Source organism: Manacus candei, unplaced genomic scaffold (assembly GCF_025592945.1).
Source record: "Manacus candei isolate 608988 ecotype Guabito, Panama unplaced genomic scaffold, ASM2559294v1 h1tg000209l, whole genome shotgun sequence".
Taxonomy (NCBI): Eukaryota; Metazoa; Chordata; class Aves; order Passeriformes; family Pipridae; genus Manacus; species Manacus candei.
Genome location: NW_026138257.1, coordinates 285,017 through 305,311, shown reverse-complemented (window position 1 = coordinate 305,311; position 20,295 = coordinate 285,017). Strand labels below are relative to the sequence as shown.

General features: G+C 49.8%; 2 protein-coding genes across 2 annotated transcripts; both read left to right on the top strand.

The window, feature by feature from the left end:
• CPLX4 (complexin 4) lies at window positions 1–9,210 on the top strand. The gene is made up of 3 exons (XM_051774631.1): window positions 1–551; window positions 2,984–3,071; window positions 8,214–9,210. The coding sequence occupies exons 1-3, from the start codon at window positions 385–387 to the stop codon at window positions 8,439–8,441; spliced, it is 483 nt and encodes a 160-aa protein (XP_051630591.1). The 5' UTR covers window positions 1–384; the 3' UTR covers window positions 8,442–9,210.
• A 5,800-nt stretch (window positions 9,211–15,010) lies between these two features.
• RAX (retina and anterior neural fold homeobox) lies at window positions 15,011–17,174 on the top strand. Its single transcript, XM_051774629.1, has 3 exons — window positions 15,011–15,425; window positions 15,550–15,779; window positions 16,340–17,174. Exons 1-3 carry the CDS (start codon window positions 15,158–15,160, stop codon window positions 16,790–16,792), a joined length of 951 nt encoding a protein of 316 aa, XP_051630589.1. The 5' UTR covers window positions 15,011–15,157; the 3' UTR covers window positions 16,793–17,174.
• Window positions 17,175–20,295: the final 3,121 nt, after the last annotated feature.

Sequence of the window (20,295 nt, the reverse complement as noted above, 5' to 3'; positions counted from 1 at the left end):
GTTTTGGTCTCTGTGAAAGTGAGAGAGAGCTTCAAGACTGAAGACATCAAAATGCTATTGCACACTATCATTGATTTGTGTGTGTGTGTGTGTGTACAATTAGCTTATGGTATTAATATAAAAAGTAGGTAGCTGCATCTAATGATTTTTTTGGAGTAATCTGAACCATCTGCCTCTAGATATTAAGGAGTTCACTCTTTAATCCAGATTATGGCTGACAAACTGGTTTTGGCATTCACGTTTCACTAGCACTGTGCCCTTGAAGAGCTGATGTGGCTGTAGAAACTCTCTTGCTTACAACTGTTGGTTTTAAAAGCATTTTTGGTTTGGCTTTCTCATAGTTGTTTGCTTATAGCTCGTTTTGTTTTTTTTTTTTTTGAGAAGATGGCCTTTCTAATGAAAAGTATGTTGAGCAACCAGGTAAAGAATTTGGGACTTGGAGGTGGAGGGGAAGAAAGCAAAGAAGAAAGCACCCCTTCTGACCCAGCAGCAGCTGCAGGAATGACCAGAGAGGAGTATGAGGAATATCAAAAGCAAATGGTTGAGGAGAAGTGAGTACCTGTTCCCTTATTATCTGTATGGGGCTGATTCTTGGTAACTTTGTGCAGATAAAAATAACCCAAGAAAAAGGCAAACGTTCAGCTCTTCACTCTTTTTTAAAGCAGATGAGTCTTTGCTAAAAGGACTTTCCAAAATAAAAGTTCACCTACTGGAAATGATAAAATATTATTTCCCCCTCCCTGCCCCCCCGTTCCCCATCCTGCAACTGCCTCCCTGTGCTTCCCTGCCATCTCCACAGCTTGATGTGCTGAACTCATTTCGAGGTGGTGTTACTTTATCTAGACAAATTTTCCAAGCTCTTTGTAGTGCAGGATTTAATTCTAAAATACACGTGATTTTTTCTCCTAGAACTCCATGTGGAGTACACTTTCCATACATAATATTTCTTTGCCTACATTTATTATGGCAGACATGAAAAAGTACTGAGTGCTATGTTAAATGGATTATATTTATCTAGAGCAGAGTTTTAATATGGTTATTTCTTCTAAAACCTGCTAAATAAAGCAGAATTAATTAAGTCTCAGTTTTGTCTGTAAATGAAATCTTTACCATTTGTGTGGTGTTTAAAAATGAAAACAGAAGTAAAATGAGGACTTGGCTTGTAGGAGTTCAAACCATGCATAATTATAAATAAAACGATTGACTTTTAAAGCTCAAATGCATCTGTTCCTCTAATGGTCAATTACATAATGGTTGTGTAAATCCCCCTTGTAAGATGATTATAGGTGACAGGTTAATGACTGACGGAATTCGAGGTATCCAGGTCTGTATTTAGCATCAGCCATTTCCACCGTGAAACCCTGCACAGGTGTCATTTGGCTCGGAATAAAACACAGAATGTTTTAGTGTGCCTTCTGTCGAGGGATATTTAAACCAGAAATAACCACCTACTGGCAGGAAGATGCTTTATGGAAACTGAGAAGCAACACAGGGTTCCTGGGATAGGGAAGTGCCTGCAATAAGCATTATTTCTATAATGTTTTCCAGTGGTGTGTGTGTCCTTCACATGCTGAACTGTACCGAGGAATCAGGGCAGGAGAACTCCTGACAGTACATTAGGAACTGGAATAGGAACACCTGAAACCTTTTAAAGAGCTCAAATCCCCTCAGGACAGTGCCCACCGGTGTGGTTCTGTGCCAGAGGTCTTTGGCATGGGCAGGGGAGGTTTCTGTTTCAGGGCTCTCTGGATTTTGCACATTGTTCAGCTGTGCTGGAGTGCAGATCAGAGAAGTAGAAGTGCCTTGCTGAAGTTACACTCAGGCAGATTGTTGAACCCATAACCAAACTGGCTTTGGGTTCTTCTCATATTTTAGGTTTGGGGAGGGGTGGGGTTTTTTTGGGGGGGGGAGGGTATTTTATTTTTAGAGACAGAGAAATCCAAAACCTCATTTTGGAAGCAGGGGAAAAGTAATATTTCATCTTGCAAGTAGCTTTTATGTGACAAAGTACCTATACTGAAACAAGACCAATTTTGCAATAGAATTTCCATGAAAATGCTACTGGGGGGGGGGGGGAAATTAAAGGGAGAGGTGGAAAGGTGAATGTTATCAAAAGTTACCAAAAATCTTCAAGGAGACATATTTTGCAAATAAATACATAATTAATCTAACAAAAAATTGTGCAGACCAGTTCTTAAATCTGGTGAAAACATTTTATAAAATCACGAATGAAGTCTTTTTCCATACATGGAACCTTTTGAATTCATTGCCACAGGAAATTATTGCCATTGTGAAACAGTGAATGGACAAAGAAAAGACCAGGAAAATTCCCAGGTGACAGAGGCCACCCAGGGCTGTTACAGCCAAGGATGTAGAGCCAGTGGCCATCTCCAGGACTCTGCACCACTGAGTCTGGAAGCTGGGCAGTTCTGATGCAGGATGCTTATACTCCTCCTAAATCCTTTCTCTACGTGTCCACTCCTGTTTCCTGTGGGAGAAGGGACTCCAGGATGGCTAAACTCATATTCTGACCCAGAAAGACTCCCCTGCCCTTCTGTGTGGTGTCATACTAAGAGAGTGCCATGATTGTAGAGCATGAGCACTGGCAGGCAGCCACGGCTCTGAGTGCCCCAGTGGAATTACCAAGGAATAAGGGCAATTTTTGTGTTCTGCTCATTGGAATTGTTCATCCTTATAGTCAGCAATAACAGGTAGTACAGGCACAAACTCCAGACAAAGAGTATTAGCTCATCCTTCCTTATTCACAGGACTCAAGGGAACTGTTCTGAGGACAAGCCTGGAGCACTGCAAGTCTGACCCCTTTGCATCACTTTACTGGCATTGCTCCTCTTGTGCCTTTGGACAAGTTACATAACTTTGGGGAATAACTCCTGTGTGCAGCTTTTTGCAGCCAGGCACCTTGTTCAGTGTGAAAGACTGTATTTTATTAGCATCTTGAAGGAACATTTTTTCTGGTTTCCAGGATGGAAAGAGATGCAGCATTTGCACAGAAAAAAGCAGAGCGAGCCTGTCTGAGGGTTCACCTGAGAGAGAAGTACAGACTCCCTAAGGTAAGCCTGGGGCTCGTGAGCTCAGCTCCCTCAGTGGCTGATTTGAAACCACACTCACTGCCAATGCATTATCCTGAAAATGGCAAAACTGCCTGCCTTCCTGGGATCCCCCCTGCAGCCCAGGGCAGACATGGAGAAGGCCAGAGCCATGCATTTCCCTAGGGAGTGCTTCGTTAGACCTTTTTTCTATCAGATGAATCTAATAGAAAGGTTCTTGTAATCCCTCTCTATCCCTTCAGATCTGAAACAGGTGACTAGGCAAGTGGAGGATCTGGTCTGACCTCTCCTCACCATTAGTATATGCTCTTAACTTGGCAGCATTCAAGAGCTGAAAAAACCCCCTATAAGCACATAAGCGAAGTCCCTGAAAACTCCTGTACAAAGTCTACATTTGAGTTCTGCTAAACTTCTGAAGGTTCATTTGTACTGTCTTCCCCCAAGAAGTGCAAAAGCAAAATGCCCATTCCTTTTTCTTTAGTGCTCCTGATTCTGTTTGTCAAATATTCCCAGGAAAAGCAAAATACAGAAAGCAAAAGCTTCAAGCAACAGAGAACTGTGGAGGTTTGTTAAAAGCAGGCAGCAGCTGCAATAGCTTCTGGATCATGACAGAAGCCACAGACAGCATTCAGATTGCTAGCTTTTTCCTGACATAAAAACACTTGGATACAAACAAGGATCACTCTCTACTAAAGAATCCATCTCATGTTAAATTTAACTGCTAAAAAATTTGGTGCTTAACCCAAGCAAGTCATTTAGGGACTCTGTCATCAACAGAAAGAGAGCAACACTTCTAGCCTCACCTATCCCAACTTTCAAATAAGCATTTCAGGTGGAGTTGGGTCACCTCCCAGTGCCATATGCCTCTTGCAGAGGGAGGCCAGGTGACAGCTGAAGTCAGGTAAAATGTATTCCACCCTTAAGAGCCCATTTCTTCCAATGCAGTAGCTGGAAAACATCCTGAGGGTGAGTTTAATTACAGAAAGATTAATTATGCAAAAAAAATTAAGTACAAGATTTTAAGTGGTTGATTGGATTGTAGGCCTAAATCTCTAAACACCAGCATTTTAATTAGCAGCTGAGTAGTAAAATATCATTAGGCTTTGTTGCCCTTTTGGAGGCATATGCTGAGATGGTTATTGGGCAGCACTTACCTGTCCCCTTGCCATGGTTTTCAAATGCAAGAGTGGCCTGTTTGGAAAGCTTCGGGATCCTGAAGTGCTCAGCTCTCAACTGAACATCAGCAGAGCTGGGTGCCTGTGATTTTGAAAGGCTCCCACCTGTGGTGCTTTTTTCAGCTGAGATGGTGTTGAGGTGCCCACAGACCCCCAGGACTGAGCACCTCCTAAACCCAGGAGCACGCAGTGGTGACCTGCCCCAGCTCCAGCAGGATCTTGGCTTTGCTAGGAACTGAGTGCTCTCTGGGGACAAATTCCAGTGATAACACTAGAAGACTTGCCTCCAAGGTAGAAGAGTAGCTCTAAGCCAGCACATAATATTGCAGGATGTGCTGTTTCTGCATTTGTTTCTGCCTGTATAGCATTTCTTGGTTTTTATCAGCCCTTATGAAAACGTACATTATATCAGGAAGAAAATGAAATTATTACATGGACGCTATATGCCCCTGGAAAACAATTCAGCTCTGTGATACAGCATTCTGGCAGCAAAATGCTCTCACTTATGATAATGCATTACTTATTTTGAAAACTGAAAGTCATTTCAGATAGCCTGGTATGGGCTAGAAACCCTGGATATTACCAGTATCGATCATTAGCACACATTGGAAATGAATGCATGAAATTCAGGACTAAGCAGGGCCCCCTTTGCAGTGTAAAATCTAAAGCTCCATGCTATCTGGGCCAGATTTATAAGAGAAAGTAGACCCTTAATGAACCTAATCCTATTAACAGAGTTGTCAACTTAGATTTGTCATCAGAAAGATGTTTTTAGCCATGAGACATTTGATCTACGGGCAACTTTTTCATCTTTGGAGTATTCAACGCGTGACATTCGTAGCAAACCACATTTTTAAAAAAATTATATAAATACAGAAATTAATATTTTTATTTAAAACCCAAGCAAGCAAACAAACAAACCAACCCACCAAACTCTCTTATGCACTTACTGCCTTTTTCCTGCGCTGGGATCCAACACAGAGCCCTGAGCTGCTGGTGAGCTGTGGATAAACGCAGTCCCGATGGCAGGAGGCAGCAGTCCCCTCAGTCCATCTCTGCTCCAGGCTGTCCCTGGGTGGGGATGGCACAAGAGAGTGTTTGTGAGGGATAAGGCTGCTGGTTCCACCTGTGGCTTCCTGTACCTACTTGTCTCCTTTCCCTATACATGCAATGTTACAAAATAAAGTCGGTATTGCTGGACTGGCATTTGGTCTCATTTGCACCTTAATTTGGACAGAGGACTTGAAAATCAAATTGTAATAAAGCAGCTATTTGGACTGTTTTCCCCTCACACCTACCTGTGTATCATGTATATGTGAAGAACTCTGCATCTATAACAAAACAAAATCTGAGACTGACTACATCAGATGCATAATCAGGGTCAAAAAATATTATCTATTGCCTATGCTGCTGAATTGTCAGAATAATGTCTGACCCAGTTTTGGCCTGGGCACTCTCCCAAGCAGTTCCCAGGGCCAGTTTGGGAGTTAGGACAGGCATTCCCACTCGGCAGTTAGATGGGACCACCCTGTTTGGGAGGGTGAGAGAGTTCAGTGGCATCTCAGGGGGTTTGCCAGTCCAGCTGGCCTTGGGGCAAGACACCAGTGCCAGGCCCATTTAATTTCCTAGAACAGATATTGCACCTCTGTTCTCAAAGATCCTATAAGGGTGGCTGAACACCTGCAGAGACCTGGAGCCTGTGAAGATTAAAGGCATCAGGAGAGATACCACCCAGTCCAGTGCAGTTTGCCAGGGCCCCCAGGGCTTGTCTGTATGGGCTGACTGGAGCCCACGGCCCCAGCTCTCTGCCCAGGAGCTCTCCCTGTTTTGGGTGCTCTCTGTGTATTCCGATGCAGGGCAGTGTCTCTGTCACTGTCAGAGCCATGTCTGGCCCTGGGAAAATCTCTCCTTATGAGAAAGCAAGCTTTAACTTTTCTTCATAAGACTTGAAAAACCCCCCAAAGATAAAATCAGAAACTTAATCCTACGTGTCCATTCCAAATCAAAGGAAACAATAATCAAATCTGTCACATTTTAGAAGAAAGACCATACATGTATTAATGTGCTTCTTTGCTTCTTGTTGAGTAACCCACTCTGCTGAAGCTCATTCTAGGACTGCTCAAGGACAAGCTCAGTGCCAAGTGGGTAGAGGCAGGTGACCTGGGCAGAATTGTACTGCTTTAGACCATATCTGAATATGTTCTTCTTTGGTCAGAGAACACTTTGAACCTCCAAGTGCTGGGCATCACATCTCAGACTTAAGTAGGACAGTGGGCTTTGGTGCAAAAACATGCCAGACAACTGTTCACATTGCCAAAGATGTGAAATCACTACAGTAATGTGCAGTGATGATGTCTTAAATCATAAATAGTTCTAAAGAAAAGAACATGTGTGATTGTCTGCTTAGGGGCACTTCTCAGTAATTAGAACTGTATCTTTTTTTATCATCCTCTACTGCTACTTGGGAGGATTTCCAAAGGGCTAACTCTTCTCATAGCCAGCACTTGCTGATTAAAAGCTTAACACATTTTTTCCTGGTACACAATCAATAAAGGAAAACTCTGCTGATTGGGATATTGTTTCATGCTCCCACAGATCTGACAGCAGCAACCCTTATCCAAAGGGATGAAGAGATGGCCTCACCCATTTTAGCCACATAGGAGTACCAATCCTGACAGAGCTCTCCATAATTTCATAGGAGATATGGGGAGAAATCAGGTTAAAGGGAGGTAGAGTTATTGCAAACATAAAGCTGGACAAACACATAACAGTAAATAGTGTCTGTGCAGTCGATCAACCCCGTCTGCTTGTCCTGGTTAAGGCCTGAGCTGACACATTGCTCATGTACATCCTTCCATTCATTCTTGCACTCATTCATGCAAACCCCAGACCCCTCACTCTCAAAAACACCTCCTGCTGATAGCATTGCTGCTTATTCATATCAGGCCTTTGCTGCTGTCATGCTTCATTTTGGAGATGTAATGAGGCATTAATGCTTATCTTTGATGTGTGAACTGTGTCAAAATATCCTGTTCTTCTGAGCACTGGATCCATCAGAATCCACCACAAAATGTGAACAAAATCACCATTGTTTGAAAAACTGCCGTAGCCCCACTGATGGAGCGTTTAGGGGGCAGGCAGGAAGCAAGTGTGTGTAGTGCTTACTGCATCTCAGCCCTTTTAATTGCTTAACCAGTTCCTTCTCCTGTCTCCTTTTGCTTTCTCAGACTCACACCCAACCTCTATCCTCTCTTTTGTTGTCCAAGTCCTCCTATTACCCCACTTACCAGCACTGCAACACTGCTTTGATTATGTGCCAGGCAGCCCCTGCCCTTCATCACAACTCAGAGAGGCCAACCAAAGACCCAGGCAGAGTTTAGACGTGGTTCTGGAAGATGAGGACCCTTTTACCTTTAATCACCTTTAATTCTTTCCTAAGTTTCATGCATCATGCATCAAGCCTTTCCTCTGGAAGGCTTCAGTTTAGTGCTGATACCTGAAAATCCCCACCAACCCCAGGGCAATGGTAGCCCTCCAGTTTTTCTAGAGCCATTGCTTCATTGACCAGAAGCTGACAGGCAGACTCAGCAGTGTACTGCAGCAGGATTTTGGTGGACACAAATAAGTTGGAATGGAATTCCTGCAGGATCAGCAGGTTACCACGGCCAACACATATGTCAGAGATTTCTAAAATGGCAAGTGACACTGAGGGCTTCAGTTTTGACTGTGCTGAAGCCCTTCAAAAAAATACAGTAGACATTGTCTGAAAAATCTCAGGACTTGCATGGAAGCTGATTGAGCCCCTGAATTCACAAGTTGCACCCAAAAACTTTGACTGAAAAATCTGTGCTATCTGTTTTGGTTCTCCCTAAAAAAACAAACAAATGAACAAAAAAGAGACTCATCCGTAGATCCTGGGGGAGCAGAAATACTCTCATGTGCTGTTTTTATTTCCTGCTTTTTGTATCAGAGTGAACTGGATGAGAATCAAATACAGATGGCTGGAGATGACGTGGGTTTGCCAGAAGACCTGCAGAAGATGGTGGCACAAGATCAGGAGGAGGAAGAGGACAAGGACTCCATCCTGGGCCAGCTGCAGAACATCCAGAACATGGACATGGATCAGATCAAAGAGAAGGCACAAGCCACCTTTACTGAAATGAAGCAGGCGGCCGAGCAGAAATGTTCTGTCATGTAGAAGAGCCACCACCACCCAAGGGCTGTGACTTCAGTCTTGCCTCACCAGGACTGCAGAGTGAGGGCAGGCAGAGGGATGCACTTAGCTCTAGAGCATAAATATAGAAAAGAGACAAGAGAGAGAGACTTAAAACCCTGAGGAGAGGGGGAAAAGTTACGTGTTGTGACTGCCTAGGACAAAGTTAGAAGTGATCCTAATTTTTAACATAACATTTTTCCCCATGGAAAAAATGGCTCAAAAGAAGTTAACACTGGGGAAAAAATGTGCCTTTTTCCATGCTATTAAATGTGTATTTTTTAGCAAAATTGTAATTCTGATACATCACATATAGGTAATCACTCATTTAATAGTGCTTTCAGAAAAAAATGCATACATTTCTTATAAAAACACGTCTGTTTCAAACATTTTGAAACAAACACAGTATTCAAATGCTGACATTTGCTGCAAAAACTTGAAAGATTTTTTTTTTTTGACCATCTCTGCACTAAATGTAGCAAAACACAAAAAGTGAAGCACATAACTCAATAGCTTGGGACAAAAGTGTTGTCATATGTAACACTGAGTGGGGACTTGTAGGAAACCAAGGCTTGGGAGCTGTCAGTGAGCCCTGCTCTGTAGCAGTGCAGGCTCATTTCCCAGTCTCTCAGTCTTCCAAGGCAGTTTAAAGGTCGAGGGACAGCAGTGACTCTGCTTGGCTGCTCTGTGTGCCAAATTCTGGGGCCTGAGGTACCAGCACCAAACGTGCACAGGTTCCAACCAGCTCACCACGGTGATTCTGGGAGTCACCTCCATCGAAGGCTGAACGGAAATCTGGCCCCCCTGGAAGGTTCTGCCACGGTAGGGCACCTGAACCCTGAGGAGAAGCTTGGCTTTCACTTGTGCTGAATCTGACTGAGGCTGTCGGACAGGCAAGACACTGCTCCTGAGGGGCTCAGGTATTCTGTGAAAGGAAGGACTTTGTAACCTCTCCAAGAGCTAGCCTGTGAAATAAATTTGTAAATGAATATATGTAGCACCTTCCTACAGGTTTATAAGTCTCTTTCTGTCTCTCTCTGTCTCCACCTAACCAAGTAAAAATATTAATTTTAAATTAACAAATGCAGTAAGTATGGTTTGTCCTTCCTTTCTCTTTCCCTTCCTTCCTTCCTTCCTTGCTTCCTTCCTTCCTTCCTTCCTTCCTTCCTTCCTTCCTTCCTTCCTTCCTTCCTTCCTTCCCTCCCTTTACTCTTTGTCTTTTCTCTCTTTCTTTTTACCCCTTTGTCCACACTTGGACAGGAGGAAAAATTCTCCCTTTTGGCCAAGTCACCTCTGCAGTGAGGCAGAGAGGGGGGCGAGGGAGAGAGGTTCACCTCCTGCTCCAGCAGGTGCTGGGTGCCAGGAAGGCCAGGGAGGGCCACTGTACCACCTTCTGCTGCAGCACTGGCATAGACAGTATGACATGGGAAAAGGCCAGAGAAAATCAGCTACTTTTAAAAAGCTCATTATCATCGATGGTTACAATGGTATCCACCTCCATGTCTGCAAAAGGACAGAGAGGGCACTGTGCAGCTTTATGTGTTCATCATATATGGACTGTGTTTTATTAATCTAGGCAAATATATTTCTTTTGTATGTCTTTTACGTATTTTCTACTAGAATCCTTTCTAGCATTTCAAGCTGATCATCATTTTTCCCCCTGATGTTACTGGTGAGCATGCAGGCACTTTCTAAAAACACTCCTCCCAAACATATGTTGAACTGTTCTTGATTGGTAGTTCCTAGTTCCCCTGAATGCAGCCAGTTTGCTGACACTAAAAGGAGGATGAGATTCCCTCCTTATCTATAAGACACCAAAGTAAACAAGCCTGAGGCTTTCAACTTTTGAATTAAAATGTGTCTGGGACATCCTAAAAATTTTACTGAAAGCATCTGGTGGTTTAAAGGATCTAATTAAATTCATCAGCAGATATAGGATCAGCACTTTCATGGTTTAAAGGGTCAGAGAAGAAAGTACAGTCAGAATCACCAAACAAGCGATTAATAGGATTCCAAAAAATGTCAGGGCTGGCAGAGGCAAGCAGGACTGAGGGGTGGCTGTGTGGAATGGGAGCCCTGTGCAGCCCCAGTGCAGTGCTGCTGTCAGGGCAGTGGGCTGCCCTAGGCACCACCGTTAGAGCACAGACTCACACCCCCTCAGTCTGCAGTGGCAGAGCAGGGCTGCTTGGCAGAAGGTATCACTTTCTGATCCCACACTCCTTGGAGTGCTGGAGCCAAGGCCTGCACCTGCTCTGGGGTGGCATGGGGCTGGGCACTGGAGCAGTGGGGTACACTGGGTACAGTGGGGCCTGGCTCCAGAGGCAGGGGATGACCCAGCACCGTTGGCCCAGCTCTCCCTGAGAACCCTTGTGCAGGGTGTTATGATGGCCAGGGCAGAGCAGCAAATCTGCCCTCAGCAGGAGCCTGATCCTCACCCTGCTGGAGGTGGCTGCCTGCTCCCTGCCAGCACCCGCAGGGCTCATCCCTCAGCACCGGCTCTCCCTGTCCTCAGACACCAGAGCAGGCTGGGCAGGCACGGGGGCAGGAGGTGCAGGGCCACCAGGGTACATGGCACTGGACATGCAGCTCTCCAGGTGTTTGTCCCTGGGGACAGGTCCCAGGGGAGCCTGGAGCAGGGTGTGCAGGCAGGCAGGCTGCACGCTCACTCTGCTCCAGCTGGCAAGAAAAGGGGAAAAAGGTCTTCCTCCAGTGTCTTTCTCCAACGTTCTTCTCCAATGTCTTGCACTAAACCTTTCTCCTAAGGCTGCTGGAGCCTTAAGGCATAGCCACTGCATGTGTGTGCATGTGCACATGTGTGTGTTTGGGCATGTGCTCGTGTCCCTACGCGTGCACAAACACACGTGTACATGTGTGCACGCACCTATGCACGTGTGAGTGTGGACATGGACACGTCTGTGTGTCTGTGTGTGTGCTGGACAGAAGAGGAGCAGATTAAATTGTTAGGTCACATGGGAGCTACTGCTGGATGGACCCTACCTGGGATTTGGGTTCTTATAGTTAATAGGATCGCTGGAGCTCAAGGCCGTCATCCCATCAAGATAAATGTCTCTAGTGCCCACTTTTAAGCAATCTGAATTCAATTAGGCTAATTGGAAAACAAGTAAAGAAGGATTGCATTAATATAGCCTTATAGCATGAACCTCCACTCCCTCCCTCTGGAGGGATGGCTGAGCACGGCGAGCCTGAATGTGGGAGCCCTCGCACCCAGCCCATGGTGCTCCCACCAGAAAAGGCTGCCCAGCTCCCAGAGCAGCCACAGCCTATCCCACACCCACAGCCCAGACAGGCACCAAGGCAGCAGGCTCTCTCTGTGCGATTCCTGCATGCCAAAGAGCACTTTGTCCATGGAGAAAACACAACTGACTCTCCTGGGGCAGATAAAGAAAAATCTCACCAGAAAAAAAAAAAAAAAAAGCAAGGCACAAGCAATGCAGTGACAGCAGCTTCCTTGGGCACTGTGCTTTCCAGAAGGGTCTTAAACTGCACACCTAGGAATTTCCGGGGAGGAAAAAAGCAAAGCCTTTTTTCCAGTTTGGAACAATCTGTTGGATTATACAGAGCATGCAAACTGCAGGATTTATCTTTCAGGGAGGTGCTCCCTGCTGCACATCTCTGGTCCAGAGAGTGATGTCCCACCTGCAGTGTGACTTCAGCTTCAAATGTCTGCCCTGTCAAGGCAGTAATTATTTCAGCTTGATATAAGGAAAAGGCAGGAGCAAAGGAAGAATCTGTGGCATGTCATGGTGCTGATTTCATTGTGTGAAGCCACGTCCCACACATATGTCTCAACAGCACCAACAGGATGAAAACTGTTCCCATTTAGTCTTTATATGCATGTGCAGGAAGGAGGTATAGCAGACAGCTGTACTTTAGAGACTGTCCATCTTGAGAACTTTTGCTAGTTTCCAAGCATAATTGCAGCAGTAATTATAATAATATATTGACAAAAATAAAAAAGCTGATGGAATGGGGAGTATCTCTTGGAAAGGCAAGTAACAAATCCTATTCCTTTCAGCCTCTAACAAATACTCAAATTTGATTCTGATTGCCCCTGTAAACACCCAAAAGTAAACAGTCTTTGCGAGGCTGTGATGTACCATAGATAAGTTTCTGAGGCTTCATACTAACATGACACAGGTCCCAGGGGACTCTGTGGCAGCAAGGGATTCAACTGACAGCCAGGACGTTAGACCCAAAGGGAACTGTTCAGTTACCTTTCTTCATCATTCTAAATTCTGTTACCAGAGAACCATTAGACTTCCTCCCTCCCCGCAGCACTGTGCTGCCTCACATGCCTGCCTGTGCCTCGAGTGTGGCAAGAGAGAAAAGACAGATTTGGAGCTGGGAGAGTCAGAGCTCTCTCTGCTCTGCTACAGGGTTATCGGTTTTTTTCAAGCATTTTTTTCAAATCGGGACCAAGGGAGTTGCTTCCTCTCTCAACAGCTCCACTCCCCTGCAAGAAGGATGCTCCCGTGACAAATGTATGGAAAATACAGCTGTAGTAGTCTACTGCTGAGGAAAGAGGATCCTTCTCTGTTAGGGAGGAAGGTCTCTTGTGTCCTGTGTGGGACTCATGCACCCTGCTTCAAGGGTGGAAGGTTATTCTGCTGAACACTCACACTGTGATTAACAGCAAAAAATTGAGCCTTGCCCCTGTAACTGCGATTTTGACAGACACCCTAACAGCAGCATCTGTGCCAGAATCCAGTGCCCTTCATGGCACTGACTAAAGGGGTTTGCACCTTCGTCTCACCTTGCTATCCTTCTTCTACAAGCAAAAATTATTCCCAAATTTGCCAGGGCTTCTGGAAGGACGGGCATGTTTTGTGTTGGTTGTGACTGCTGTAAAACCCCAGCTCCAAATTAGAAGAAATTAGGGACATTGCACAGTTCATTCATCTTCACTAATAGAGTTCTTGGGAAATACACATGTAGATTACGGGAACACAATGGCCCCTGACTGATTGCTTTGAGTACCCTCCAATGCCCCTACAATGGTATTGACTTGCTTTTTATATTGTGCACAAAAGCCACACTAACCTTTTCTTGTCTCTTCTGTTGGCCTCTTCCCTCTTTGAAAACGGATGGCTGAGTTCTTTCGGCCCCAAACCACTCCCCCACTCCCAAGCAGTCGGTGAAGGCAAACCTCACCTGGAGCTAGAAAAAGCCATGCCCTTCTAAAAGTAATTGACTTTGGGACACAAGACCATAAACCTGCAAAACGTGCCTGCACTGGCAGAAGCAACCACTGCCAATCTTTGAAGTGATTCCTCTGGAAAATCCTACACAAAATGCAGCTTGTTTTGGTAGGAGAGGAAGCAAAAATGAGGATTTATTGAGTGAGGTCATACCTTTTATTAGACTAGCAAATATATCTGGAGAAAGCAGCACCAACAATGGTGTTTTTCATTCACATACACTCTCCTCAGGCTTCAAATGGAAGCATCTTCAAAGCTAAGTGGAGGCTGAAAACCACTCTAGATGTGACTGTGTTTGTCACTCAAACCACCTGGGACAAAAGACATCTGGTGCCTCAGAGGAACTGGGAAGTGCTAGCGTAAAAAGCGATAAAGTGACGGAAAGAGAAAAGCAGCAAAAACACTGATGCGGGAGACGCGATGCCGTTGCCTGGTTAGTGCTGCGTCCACGTCTTCCACCAAGCCAAGTACCAAGTGATGTGCGGGATCTGGCTCTCTGCCTCACCTCCACAAACATTTGTACATCCCCCATGAAACCGTGCCCTGGCCGCTCCCCCCCAGCCTCCCTCGCGCCGTGGAGGACGGGGTCACAGAATCGGTTCTTCTCACAGGCTCTGTTCTATACCAGCATCTCGGAAAATTTCCTCACAAATATCGCCTAGCACATGCCCCGGGCTTGTGAAGTCTTAAAGGCCGAGTCCACCTCCTTCAGGTGTCTCCTGCGTCCCTGTTGCCCACAAGCACCCGGGCTGTAAAGCGCCTTTGGAGGCATCCGGCCGCAGGGCACCAGCGCAGCGGCGTTTACCCCAGTGCCCCCGACCCAGCCCGCTGCAGCGAATCCTCCCGCGGGGGTCAAAACCGACGCGCGTAAAATCCGTCCGGGAGGGATGTGTGCTGGAGCCGTCGGGCAAGAGAAACGCTCCGAGAGCCGCCGCACGGGCTGCCCTCCGGCCCGGGAGCCCCGGGCTCCCGCCCTTCCCCGGCCGCTCCGCTGAGCCCCTTTTACCGGGCCCGGCCGCCGCGCCCCCGGCAGCGGCTCCCGCGACTCCCGCCGTCCCGGGTCGGTCCCGGCGCGCCCGGCGCGCCGCTCGTCGCCCGTCCCAGCGCGGTTTCCGAGAGCGCTGCCCGTGTCCCGCGGCTCCGGCTGCGGGGCTCGGCGGGGAGCCCTGCCCGGGCCAGCCGCCGGCTGCGGCGGGGGCCGGCCCGCCCCTCCTCGAGGGCCCCGGATGGCATCGCCCGGCGCCGTCCGGGGCCGGCGGGGCGGGGCGGGGCGGCCGGCGGGGGCCGGGGGATGCCCTGCCTCCCCCTCCGCGCCGGAGGGGCGCGGGGGCCTCGCCTTCCTTCTCTCCCACCGCCCCCCGGCACTCCTCCCCCGCCCCAAGGAGGCCAGCCCGCCCGGCGGCGCCGTGCCAGAGCTGCCCGCGCCGCCCCGGGGCCGGGCGGGACCGCAGCGCCGCGCCGGGGCCCCGGGCCGGCCGCCTCATGCACCCGCCCGGCGCCCCGCTCGCCATGGCCGAGGGCGCCTTCTCGCTGTCCGCCCCGGCGGCGCGGAGCCCCGGGGGAAACCCGTCGAGGCTGCACAGCATCGAGGCCATCCTGGGGTTCACCAAGGAGGACGGGCTGCTGGGCGCCTTCCCGCCCGACGGCACCGCCAAGGAGGCGGACCGGCGGGGGCCCCGGCACTGCCTTCCCAAGATGCCCGGAGAGCCGCCGCCGGCCGAGCCCCAGGGCCGCGCCGAGCGCTTCCAAGGTGAGCGCGGTGGGACAAGGCTGGGCACCGGGGGGCGGGCGGGCGGGCGAGCGCCGCTGCTCCGCGCCCTCGGGCGGGCCCCGCGGGCAGATCCCGCCGGTGACCCGCCTGTCTCCCCTCGCAGAGCCGTACTGCCCCGGCAGCGCCAGCCCCGAGCTGCCCGCCGGCAGCGGCGGCGAGGGGAAGCCGTCGGACGAGGAGCAGCCCAAGAAAAAACACCGGCGGAACCGCACCACCTTCACCACGTACCAGCTCCACGAGTTGGAGCGCGCCTTCGAGAAGTCCCACTACCCCGACGTGTATAGTCGAGAGGAGCTGGCCATGAAGGTCAACCTACCCGAGGTCCGCGTCCAGGTAACGCCCGGCCCGGCCCCCGGCATCGGGCAGCCACACACGGCACGGCCCGGCGCGGTTCGACGCCTTCGCGGCGGCCGGAGCAGCACCGATCCGGCGCTCGGGCCCGTGAGCACAGCACGACCCCGGCCCCCTCGCCCCGGCCGGTGCGCGGCTGAGCGGCCCCGCGGGGCTCCGCCGGAGCGCCGGGCACGGCAGCCGCACGGCCCCGGTCCGGCCCGGCCGGCGGGACAGCGCGGGTCTCGGGGCCGGTTTGCGCCCGGCAGCTGCTTCTCAGTGCCGCTGCCCTTTGAGTGGCGTGTCCCAGCCCGGGGCCGCCGAAGCCCCTATGCTACGGGGTGGCGGCGGGTGGACAGGCGGGCCAGCTCTGCCGCGGGGCTGTTTTCCACCGAGTGCGAGGCACGGGGAAACGCCCGAAGCCCCCAAACCCCTTTCTGCCCTGGCTCGGCACGGTGCAGCACATCGCCTGCTGCGTGCTTCCCTCGCTCTGTTTCAAGTGCCTCGCTGCACCCAGGGGCGAGCCTCTGCCCGGGGCCCGACTGATACGGCTGTGCTTGCAGGTGTGGTTTCAGAACAGACGGGCCAAGTGGAGGCGGCAGGAGAAGCTGGAGGTGACCTCCATGAAGCTGCAGGACTCGCCCATCCTCTCCTTCAACCGCTCGCCGCAGGCAACACCCATGGGTCCTCTCAGCAGCAACCTCCCCCTGGAGACGTGGCTCAGCCCGCCAGTGCCCAGCAGCACGGCCCTGCAGACCCTGCCTGGCTTCGTGGCCTCACCGCAGAGCCTGCCCGGCAGCTACACACCACCGCCCTTCCTGAACTCTCCGGCAGTGACCCACGCGCTGCAGCCCCTGGGGGCCATGGGGCCGCCGCCGCCTTACCAGTGTGGGGCCACCTTTGTGGACAAGTTCCCCTTGGACGAGGCAGACCCACGCAATACGAGCATTGCCGCCCTGCGGCTGAAGGCCAAGGAGCACATCCAGTCCATCGGCAAGCCCTGGCAGACAATCTGAACTCCCTCTCACCTGGGAGAAACCCATGGGGAAGGCCCGTCCCAGGATGATTGAGGGACACCCTTGCCCTGCCTCGGCTGCCCCGGATGGCTGGGCACAGGAGGGCTGTCCCTTGCACCAGCCTTTCCCCCACGCCTTGACTTGCTTTGTATTTTGTGGTCCCTTTAATTCCCTTTTCCACATGCCCTGAAGAGTTAGGGGCCCAATCATAGCTTAGGAAAAACAATCTCTTTTGTTCTGTCTCCTTGGCTGGATCCTTTAGTCACAATAAAAGCTGCAGTAGGGCAAAGAGCTGTGTAAGGTGCCTGGGAGCCCAGGTATCCTGCCGTACCTGGGGAGGGGTTTCTGCTTTTGCACCATTAAATGGCAACATCTGCATGGAGGCTGCGCATCATGTTTCTGCACTCAAAGAGGCTGCTCGGGCTGGACCCTCCGCTGCCTGTGATGCGTGGAGGGGTGGGAGATGCCTGGCTGTGGACTCTTCTCCCTCCTCCTCCAGCAGCAGGAGCTGGCCGTGGCCCTGGGGTCTGCAGCCCCACAACAGGGAGTGTGGCCAGATGAGGGTCCCCCCTGGGCACAGAGGCGCCGGGGCCCTGGCAGTCCGTGGGCCAGGCACAGCACTCCCACAGCTGCTCTTGCAGGGCAGCCCTAGGTTCAGGTGGGGCTTTGCCTGCCCCCCTGCCCAGGCAGACCGGGGGCAGTGCCAGTCCCCAGCCTTTGCTGCCTCTGCAGAGGAGGGGAATGGCAGGGGTCCTGGTTCCCTGCAGCCCAGCTGCTGCGGCAGGAGACAGACGGTCACTTCCTGGGCACTGGACACCCGGCTGAGGCCTGGCGGGCACATTCTGCCTGCTCTGGCTGCCCAGCACAGCCCCCGGAGGCTGGCACGGCGCTGGGCCCTGCCTGCTCCCCTGCCCACCCAGTGCCCATCGCCCGCCTGCCGAAACTAAAACTGCGGCATCTTTATTTTTCATTATCTCCGTTACTGCCTGTAATGGGGCTGAGAAGCTGTAATGAAACACCCCTTCTCCTCCACTGGGCATGGGGTGCTCTACACACTCGGGAGGTTGTGGCAATTAACGTTTCTCATTAGGGAAGAGAGAAAGATGCACAAGTGCCCTCATTGTGTTCTGGGGATGATTCAATGCAGACTTGGGAGACCTCTCCTTTCACCATTTCCCACTCGTTGTGGCCAGACAAAGGCTGGCGTCTAATTATATTTTCACAATCTGTGCGTATCTTTTAAGAGTCCTGTCAGAAACAAGTATGTCAACTTTGTTCAGCTTCACTTCGGAGAGCTTTTTAACCTTAGACAGCAGTTTCTAAACATCCCTTCACAGCCTTCTCCACAGCAGCCCCCATCTATTGTCTGGAGAGCTTCTTTTAAAGATAATAATAGGAATCCTTCTGTTTCCAAACGCCTTTTCCTCTCTCCCCAGCCTCCCTGCAGAGCCAACCTGCCTCTCTGGACCAGAGCACACACTGTGCCCAGGCCCCCTGGCTTGCCATCCCTGAGCCACACTGGTTCAGGGCATGCAGGGAGGCCCCGTGAATGGTCCCCCCTGAATTCAGGGGGAATGAAGCCCTGTTGGGGCAGACCCTCCTGTTGGGCTCTGGACTTGACGGTGCTACTGTGTGTGTGTCCATGGAGGTGCCCAGCTTGCCCAGCACACAGCTCTTTGCTCCCTTGGCAAAGAGGTGGAAGTGCTGTCAAGAGAAGAAGCGCCATCGCTATCGGGACCGGGGGGGGTATTTTGCTAACTTCCAGCAAGGAGACCTGAGTGAACTTCTGGGGGGAGGAGAGGAGAACAAAAACCCTATTGCTTCAGTTTTTAGGTCTTACTCCCATGGTCCTTTCACAGGTGAGCCTTGCTTGCACCACCAAGGCTGCTGGGGTCGCAAGAAGGTACATCTCTTCTGGTGGCTACGAGGGAAGGATTTCTCTTGGTGTGCTTGAGAAGTGCCCACACAGCCTGGGCTGTGTCAGCCACAGACACGCACTAAGGAGTGACTGCACAGGCTCTGCACACTCTTCCTCATTGGGGGGGAACAATCCCACTTGTCATGACTTGGGAATGAGTCAACTCCCCAAAACTGCAGTGGTGCTTTTCCACATTTTGACACTCCTGCCCTCCCTCCCTCCCTGTTGCCTCCAGTTCTCCTGTATCCTGTAAAGCCATTGGAAAGAACCCCCTGACTTCCTCATCAGCTGTCAGCACTGTAATGGATCGACTGTGTGCCATCATGTCCTCCAAGGAAAGCTAAGAGTTTACTGCTAAAAATAAATATTTTACCAGCTAAACATAACTGGGCAAATAAAGGGACGGGCCTATGCAAACTCACATCTTTCTTCTACCCTATCTAGTTTTTCATGTTCCTACACTTTCTTTTAAATTGTCCCTTTCCTTTTTAAAAGCTCATTTGTTCATTTTGTTGTAAATATCTTCTCCTTCTTAATTGGGTGCTGAGTCTAATAATCCTGCCTCGGCTTGTTAACTGTACAATAGCAGTCAGAGTTAATGACCCATTAGTGATTAATTCCTTAAACAGCATCTAATTGCTCACTGTAAAACCTTTTCTTAAAACTGGATTAAATCATCTAGATCCTTAACCACTTCTTTACTCTAACTTTGCTAAGGCTATTAGCATGGCCTTTACTGAGTGGTCTGTTTCTTCTTTTGCTTAAACTGTATTAGCAAGATAGTATTTTTAGTGTCTATACTTATTTGCAACATCTGACGTTCTAAGGAAGAATAATATTGATAAAAGACTGCCAGTGAATGAATAATTATGAGGAAAACACCATAATGCAACTTGGCCTCAATAGCACCACTGTTCAGCAGAAAGTGTACTCTGATCTCCCTTCCCATCCTTGTCGAAAATCTTGTCAGTATTCAAGAAAAGTAGCAAAGACACCAGACCTGTTTAAGCCAAGGAGAGTTTGGAGGTGTGATTCGGCTCAGTGGTTTCCCAGTGGAGCAGGACTGGCTCTCTGTCCAGGATGGCCCCTCAGTTGCTGCTGGATGGGTCAGAAGCTGTCATCCCCTCTGGAGCAGCAGGGCGGCTGTCGTGTGAGCTCCACTGCCACGACAGGTCACAGCCCCTGGGAGATGAAAACAGACAGAGCTCAGCCACAGTTTGGATTTCTGTTACCAACTGCTGCACTTGAGGGCAATACTGTTCCCTTCTGCTGGGGACATGTCAACGCAGGGAGTTGAAGGACCGTGTTTCTATCTGCCCTGGCTACATCTGACAGGCATTTCAATTAAGAACATTTAGTTTCTTACTATTGAAAAATCTCAAGTATCTGTTCAAAGCTCCTGGCTACATATTTCCTCCATCTCCCGGGACATACTGTGAAGTCCAACAGGTATTAATTCAAGGGGTTTCCCTTCAGCTACAGTGGTTTTGGGCTGGACGCTGAGGTTCTCTCTTCTGCGCAATCAGCGTCCTCCTGTGTCAGTGTTATAAACCTTGGGACTTTATCAACTCCCTTCAGTCATTTG